At 35.0% G+C, this 8640-nt stretch overlaps 1 protein-coding gene across 2 annotated transcripts; it reads left to right on the forward strand.

The window, feature by feature from the left end:
- Positions 1-1889: 1889 nt before the first annotated feature.
- xpa (xeroderma pigmentosum, complementation group A) lies at positions 1890-6214 on the forward strand. Of its 2 annotated transcripts, XM_082164333.1 has the most exons (7): positions 1890-2045; positions 2624-2808; positions 2917-3027; positions 3174-3279; positions 3510-3675; positions 4493-4610; positions 4858-6214. In XM_082164333.1, the coding sequence occupies exons 2-7, from the start codon at positions 2631-2633 to the stop codon at positions 5010-5012; spliced, it is 834 nt and encodes a 277-aa protein (XP_082020459.1). In that variant the 5' UTR covers positions 1890-2045; positions 2624-2630; the 3' UTR covers positions 5013-6214. The 2 variants fall into 2 exon arrangements, with proteins under 2 accessions (XP_082020459.1, XP_082020460.1); XM_082164334.1 differs by lacking the exon at positions 1890-2045 and having other exon boundaries at positions 2508-2808.
- The last annotated feature ends 2426 nt before the right edge of the window (positions 6215-8640 follow it).

The following is an 8640-nucleotide window of genomic DNA, read 5'->3' on the forward strand; positions in this document are numbered from 1 at the left end:
CTTTACATTGAATGGCGTTTGGCAAACTAACTGGCGCATTTACGCCATCTACTGGACATCCATCCCCCCATCCATCTATCCATCTATCCATCTATCTATCTATCTATCTATCTATCTATCTATCTATCTATCTATCTATCTATCTATCTATCTATCTATCTATCTATCTATCTATCTATCTATCTGTTATTTACTCAAATAAAAAAGAGTAAAACTCAAAACAAATAATAAAACATTTAAATTCATAAATCCAACAAAGAACAATAAAGCAACTTTATGTAAATAGGCTATCTTAAAAGCAATTAGTATACTAGGCCTAAATATATAAAAGGATATTATTTAATAAAATATGCCTAAATATAATAATAAAATGTTAAACTCATAAATCAAATAAAGAAAAACAATAAAGATTTAAATATATTTAATGAAAAAAATAATAGAAATAGATTTTGTATAAAAAAGATATCTAAAGCTATTATTATTTAATAAAAGAAATATAATAATAATAATCATCCAAAAAGTGCTTAAAATTATAAATCAAATACTAAAATAATTAAATATCTTCTGAATGTGTGGAACTCCACATATAAAATATATGTGCCTACAGTATTTAGGGAAGTCAAGGTTCAGATAAAAGGCACATAAATGCTTTTTAATAAATAAACACTTTTTATTAATGTTTCTCATGGTTCAAGTTTTTTTTTTTTTTTTGGGGGGAAAATAAATATTCTTAAGGACATGGATGGACCCACTCGCTGACTAGCCTTGTTCTTGAAAATAAGAAGAGTTTGGAAAGGGAGACTTTAATACATTTCTTTACTTAGCTAGACCGAGAGATTTATCACAATCTAGACTCTGGTCTGCACAGCATCATTCATCTATTTCTTCCTGGCCAGAATCTTGGTACTCATTCATTGACGCAAGCTTGAGCTGTGTAGCAAAGAGATGAATCGATATCCTCCACAGGTGATGGAGATGAAGCACAGGCCTGCATCAGTTCTTTTTCGATGCAAAACTCATTAATTACATAAAGTAAAGCTTTCCCTGGTCAAGTCATTCTTTTGTGCCTTATAGGACGCACCTCATAGTCGAGGATAACTGCAGATAGGAGAGCTGTGAGATTACATCCGTTTGGTTTCATGCCAAACTGCCCTCAAGTAGATATTTTGTGCCAGGAGGATCCCATGAGCTTCATTTACAATTTGTAAAACAGTATCGTTGACATTGGGAAAACATTTAGGCTTTTGCTAAGAATTCCACTAGTTACATTAATTCCTTCCAGATTTGCCAGTCCTTTTGCCAGACAAGATATGCAGCCTCAAGCATTGCAAGCATCAACAACACTCTCAAGAAGATGATATTGCAAAGTTAAACCTCGAAAGAATATATATATATATATATAGTTCTCTTGTATCAAAAAATAAAATAAAAAAGAGAAATATTGGGAAGAATAGAAAAAATAGACATACGCAGGTAGGCCTATATCAGTAGCCTAATGATTTGATGCAAAAGCTCCAAGCACAAATAATCGACAGGGAATGTCTTAGTTGCCCATGTCATTGTTCAGGAGTTCCTGGTAAAGACAACTGATCTTTAAAAGAAATATTTTTTTCAATCTTTTCTTAAAGATCCATCGTTATCAGTGTCAAAATGCTTCAAGAAATTAAACCATAACACGTATTCTGTGTCCCCGGCTTAACTTGTAGCAACGTGCAATATTATTAATGTTGTTACATCTTTACATATCAAAGTGTAGCTATGACATAAGTTGTCGACGGATGCTGCAAACTCTTCCAATGAAGTTTCGGCTGTAATGACTGCAGTTCGTCTCAGTCATAGTCTCAGGAGCCGCGAAAGGACCGATAGATGGCGATGTTGGACTTGTGGCGCAAAATATCCAAAGAAGAGAAGGACTTGACAGCACGCTCATAGACAGTGAAAGAAAGGGAGAACACTCGTAAACAGAACAGAAACGCTGTTGGACTGTTATTTTTAATATTCCATTTAATTCCTCATTAGACTATAAAAAACAGAAACGGTTTCCGGTAAGACGTCGCTTTATAGATTAATTGTCGCTAAAAGTCTCGAGCTGTTTGCTTTCTGTATAGTAATAACCAACTTTAGTTTATGCTGCATACATATATTATTATTACCACTTTAAATTTACAGTATATTCACTATGTTTTGTGATTTCTCTAATATTGTATGTATTTTTTCATTTATTTATTTGTTTTGATCTGATGAATTATGATAATCAACTCAACTAGTTTATGCTTTATACATAATAGTAGTAATATTACCACTGTAAGTTCATAATATATTACATTTGATGAGTGATTTCTCTAATAACATATGTATGTTCTTATTTATTTATTCATATTGATCTTATTGCTTGTGTTAAAATCTTGAAAGATTTTGATTTTAGTCACTGCATAATTTCAACACTGATATTATAGTATTTTTTTTGTGAAAGGTTGAAAGGTTTTTGATCTTTGGTGACTGCATTATATGAATATGTTTTAATTGCTTACTTATTATTTTATTGTGAAATAAATTAATGAATGTAAATTACTGAAAATTGAGGATTTTTTTTTTTTCTCCCAAACTGGTATTGTGTATATAGACTGATCATGGATGTACCAGAGGCCGGTCATTCTCAAGAAGCACCAGCAGATTCTGTAAACTCTTCACACGAGTCCAGCGTGTCTTTAACACCACACATGTTGGCCAAAATAGAACGGAACAGACAACGGGCGTTGATGCTCAGACAAGCCAGGCTCGCCAGTAGACCATCTTCAGCTGTAGAAGGCATGTGTTGAAATTACAGTACTTGAAATTGCATGAATTTCACTTATTTAAGATTGTGTACCTAATTTGATCATGTACCATGGTTTATAATAATCTGTCTTCCCTCAGGTGCTACTTGTGCTAAAGTGGCAAAAACCATAGACTCTGGTGCAGGGTTCTTTATTGAAGAGGAGACAGCAGAGGATGAGCAGCAGGAAAAGAGAGTGGTCCAGCAACCAGGTGACCAAAAATGGCATTTGTTTTAAATATCTATTTTAATTAATATTTCATGTAAGTGCTTTAACAAAAAATGCATGCTTAATAACCATGTTACCTGCCCAATAGACATCCTTTATAATACTGAGTGACAATACTGTGTGTTTCAGCCCCAGTGATGGAGCCTGATTACCTGATGTGTGAGGAGTGTCAGAAGCCATTTATGGACTCTTATCTCAGCAACAGTTTTGATTTGTCTGTGTGTGATAAATGCAGGTATGTCATCCATTCTGTACGTGGTCACAGTGGGTTAAAACATACTGTTAAACTTGTTCCAGAGAGTTTACTGGCTGGTGTTGTTAGTATAATGTAGTTGTTTTTGTCTCAGTATTTCAGTTCCGTTACTTTATTTGTGTTTCCTGTGCACCTGCAGTTCAACAAGTGCTCAAAACAAGTACTGTAATGTGTATGCGTAATTCATTTTATAATTGCATATGTTTGCATAGAGACAATGAAGTGAAGCACAAGCTAATATCTCGCACTGAAGCGAAACAGACTTTCCTTCTGAAGGATTGTGATCTGGATAAGAGGGAGCCACTGCTGCGATTTATCCTGAGGAAAAATCCTCACAATCCACACTGGGGAGACATGAAACTCTATTTAAAGACACAGGTAGGTTCAACACATCCTCAAGCCAGAGCTGTAAATATAACCAGATCTCACTCAACCCAGTTATTAAACTCAAATCCCTTCTAAGGATAAATGATATTAGTTTTTGTTTGTTTTTGAAAGAAGCTCCTATGATTGCCAAGACAGCATTTATTTGGTCAAACGTAGTAATATAGAGAATAGTATTGTGAAATATTTTTACAATTTAAATTACCTGTGTTCTATTTTAATATATTATAAAATGTAATTTATTCCTGTGATGGCAAAGCTGATTTTTTTTTTTCCAGCTCTAAGCTTCAGTGTCACATGATCCTTCAGAAATCATTCTAATATGCTGATTTGGTGCTCTAGTAACATTTATTATTGTTTTCAATGAAAACGGTTGTGCTGCTTAATATTTTTGTGGAAACCGTGATACATTTGTCAGGATTTTTTGATGAATACAAAGTTCAAAAGAACAGCATTTATTTGAAATATAAATCTTTTGTAAAATTATATCTATGCTGTACATTTTAATCAATTTAATGTGACCTAGCTAAATAAAAGTATTATTTCTTCTTTTTTATTATTATTCATTATTATGAATGTATTATGAGCAAACATAACAATAATGACCATTACTATATTTATAAATTAACTATAAATCCAGAATAATAAATGCTGTAAAACATAGTTTTCATTGCGATAATACCTAATGCATCAAATTAACAAATAAAAAATTTAAGTTTTACTATATCATGCAACGGTTTCATGAGTTCTTATGTGTGTTTGGTTTGTTGATTTTTGTATACCATTTTGTTTTATTTTATTGAATGTTAAGGTGGAAAACCGCTCTCTGGAGGTATGGGGCAGTGAGGAAGCTCTGGAGGAGGCCAAGGAGAGTAGAGAGGAGAACAGGGAGGTTCAGAAGCAGAAACGCTTTAATAAAAAGGTTAAAGGTATGAAAGCTGACCAGCCTAGTGCATTACTCTTGGACGGTCAGATTTAAAATGTGTGCTAAAATCTTTTTCCACTTGAAAAGGTTGTATACTTAGAGATAAAAATAGTAATCAAAAATAATCTATATTTTAAAATTATCGTGAAACAAAATTATTTTGTGCACCTTCAAATGAATGAATAAACCGAGACTTCATTTGGTCACAGTGTGGAATTATACATTGCTGTCAATCTTCGTCTGGCTTTCAGAGCTGAGGCGGGCGGTAAGGAGCAGTATGTTTAAGAAAGATACCAGCATCCATCAGCATGACTACGGCCCTGAGGAGATTCTGGACGAAGAGGAAGATCTCTACAGGAAAGTGTGTCAAACCTGTGGACACGAACTCACTTTTGAGAAAATGTAAATGCGTCTTCAAACCACTGTACAGGGAAGAAGCAGCGTCCGGATGCAGGTCAGCGAAGAGTAATCCCGATCACGTTTCTGGTCCTCGACACATTCCTTTGGCTCGCAGTCCAGGTACCAATACAGGTTTGCATCAGTTTTCATGAATGGAGTTTTCATGAATTTGAATCAGAATTGAACTTATCCGACACTCCTGTCCTAACCAACACAGTGGCGCTATGTAGAATGTAGAAGCATGAGCAGTAGTGTCAGATTAGAGTTTGCTGCACTAGATTTGATCACAAGAGGGCACTGTAGAGCTACCATTTTGAGAAAACTGCAATCAAAATGATAGATGACGTAAGGTTGCGTTTTTGTCGTTTAGGGGCGAGTATACTGTTGAACATGTTTTATATCTTTGAAATGGAGAAGAAAAAAATACTAAGGAAATATATTCAATATTACACCCTTTCAATTGTGTATTTAATATTTAGGACGTGACAACCAAAAACCTGCTCTTTCACATGTGATATTATCATAAATGACGAGGCAAAAGCACCAAACTGGTCCAAAGTTGAGCTTGTAACAAGATCTCGTTTCTCAGTCTCCTACCTCGTAAAGTCCAGTGCCTGTTTGTTCGGCAAGGGATTTTGATGATTCCATACAGATTCTCTCACGGTGTTGTGTTTCAGTCTCTGTGACTATTGAAAGTATCCGACAAGGAGCACAAACACGCTCTTCGTCCTCACCTTTCGTGCCAAGGTTGCTAGATACATTCTTGCTGTATTATAAATAATGAATTTAGTCTATGAAATGTTTGTAATAAATTTTTTACAAATTAGAAAATGTTTCTCCATTCTGTGTTTACATTGTCCATTATCAGCTTTTATTATTCGATGTCTCAAAGACCACAAACATGCATATTATTATTCTTCAGGGACTCATATGATCGGACCAGCGACCACATGCCCACTTTTATCATGGAAAGCTTGTGTGTGTGAGTAAGAGTGAATGTGTGATAGTTCCTTTTGTCGTGATGTCCACTAAGGCAGGGTTACACATGCCTTGCATTGCTGTCATAATTTGTGTCCGCCCTATATCTTGTTAGCTTTTTCTTCTCTATCCCATTTTGGCCACTGTAGAATAAGACCAAACGTAGGACACCTCCAGTAATATCCTATATTTAATTTATGATAACCTTCTAATAATATAATACAAATGTGTGTGTGTGTGTGTATATATATATATATATATATATATAATTTATTTTTTATTATTGTTGTCAATGAAAAAAGTTGTGCTGCTAAAACCGTTTTTTTCAGTATTCTTTGATGAATAGAAAGCAGCATTTATTTGAAATGTATTTTATTTTTTAACAATTTAAAAGTCTTTACAGTCAATTTTGATCAATTTACCCCAAACTTTTAAATGGTGGTGCATGTGCAGAGCTTGTTGGTTGGTTTTCCATTAGCTCTTTCTCATAGCTAGCTGTTACCATAATTGATAAGGCACATGTTCACTGCTTCAGACCATACATTTTCCTCCCATTGATTGAATGGCCTGCATATTCATTTAGTCAGGCTATGTCAAAACTCATGTGTGAACTATGGATGCAAAATTATTCAACAGTGTTAAAGTCGCAAAAGGGTAATGAATTCATTCCTCAAGCCCTTTTAGTGGGGCATTTTTATTTCTGTTCTCATGCCTAGTGCGTTCTTGTGACCTAATTGTGAAGTCTCAGCATAGCAGTTCTGAAATTCAAAACCCTCCACACTTTTATCATCATTCACACTGACTCAACTAATGCACACAGGGACATGAGATGAGCTGTCTACTAAATTGTCCACCTGCAATCACATAAGTACTGTGATAATAGGTCTAAAAGTCTATTTGTTGATAGTTACAGGCGAATAATAAGAATATATATTGTATAGCATAATATTAGCTAGAAAATAAACTGCTTTTACAGGTACATCTATTTTGTGCCATGTAACGCTGCTTTTGCTAGATATAAATTGTAAAGATTGCTTAGCGTCTCTGCGCTGCTGATGATGTCCCCAAACCCTGCTGACCTTTAGGGTCAAAGTAAGGCCGAAAGACCAGCAAAGCACAGCAGAGTGAGAATGAGAAGGACATACCACGCTAATGCCTGTGCTTTGATTAATGGCACTCATGATTTGCCACCTGCTGTTTTATATGGCCCTCTGTGAGTAACTGATCTCAAAGTGCTTGCATGTGTGGCGTCCACATTTTAAATAGCTGCCTAAATTTAACAGCTTTGTAGAGGTCGTTAAAAATTCAGACACTGACAAGTTTGTAAGCAGTTTGTGTTCTGGTGTGAAAACGGCCACTCTGAAGCATTTAGTCGGGACGGTTATATATGCAGCTGTCATAGTGGATCCATCGTTTACCCGTTCGGACTAATGATGGTAATGCATGAGATGAGTGAAGGCCCAACTACTCCATATGCAAATACTTTACATACTGTTAGCAGGTGTCCTATATAGCCCCGTACCCAGCTCCTCCACGGCTCTGGAGGATAGATTAACCATGGCCGGTCTCTACTCATTAAATGTTTAGATCTTTTCTGTTGCAACTTCTGCTACAACAAAAGGTGCACTCTGTGTTTTTTGGGGGTTTTTTTTGCAAAAAAATCAAGAATCCTTGTTCTGCTGGTGACCTCTTTTCACCCACAATTATTGTGAAAGTTGATATTTTCTTTGGTACTTAATGGAAATAAAAGTTAGACTTAATGCTTAACCATAACACTTTATAACAACGTTCATTAAGTTGATAAACACTGTAAAATGTGTAATAGTTCATGTGCATTCAGATGAGTAGTTGGTAACACTTTAAATTAAGGTTCTATATGTTATAACTAGTTAATGCAATAGTTAACATGAAATATGAACAATAGCATTTATTAATCTTCATGAATGTTAATATCTATGAGTACTAATACATTTTCATTTTTTTTAAGTTGTTCATTGTAGTTCATTCATGTTACCAAATTGTTAAACTGTTCTGTAAAGTGTTACCTAGTAGTCTACATAAATATGCAGAACAAATAAAATAAAAAATATCCTAATTTTATTTTTGAATTTTTTGTTTGTAACCATCATACAAAATTATTGGATTTTGACTGAGACATTTATTTACTGACATACAGTTATTGAGATTTTCCCCATGTGACATCTAGCTCTGGTCTTTCTTAAGTTATTTTAAAGTGTTACCAAAGTTTCAGAATTGAACTGACTCTATTCTCCCCTCACGTTGCATTTTAAAAATGAGGATTTAGGCAAATATGCTGTTATTATACTGGATGTCACCATCTTAGATTTATTGTCTCCTTTCTTATTGGATGCCATGATTTCAGACTGTCATATCCCTCACACCTCTGCAGTTGTTCTTTTCTCTCTTTCTTTGTTGGGTAGTGGTTCTCGTGTCTTTTTCCCAGATCCAACTTGCCTTCTGTACGGTTGGCAGCAGGCACTGGCTCTAATACGGGCATGCAGCTGTCGTGGGCCAGAGGCGGACATTGATAACATTCAGTTGACAACAAATGTTTCTATACTCGCGTTATGTATGCGGTTATGCGCTTCTAGAAGGCGGTCGCCCACAATAGACCTGTGGCTCTTCTGAGCATAGTG

Source organism: Leuciscus leuciscus, assembly GCF_965113295.1.
Source record: "Leuciscus leuciscus genome assembly, chromosome: 3".
Classification (NCBI taxonomy): domain Eukaryota; kingdom Metazoa; phylum Chordata; class Actinopteri; order Cypriniformes; family Leuciscidae; genus Leuciscus; species Leuciscus leuciscus.

What these genes read in the sequence shown, in the direction of transcription:
- xpa (XM_082164333.1), top strand. Translation starts at nt 2,631, where the DNA reads ATGGATGTACCAGAGGCCGGTCATTCTCAAGAAGCACCAGCAGATTCT. An exon ending in GAGAGTGGTCCAGCAACCAG is followed by an intron (nt 3,028 to 3,173) that starts GTGACCAAAAAT and finishes TGTGTGTTTCAG; the next exon opens with CCCCAGTGATGGAGCCTGAT. An exon ending in TCTGTGTGTGATAAATGCAG is followed by an intron (nt 3,280 to 3,509) that starts GTATGTCATCCA and finishes ATGTTTGCATAG; the next exon opens with AGACAATGAAGTGAAGCACA.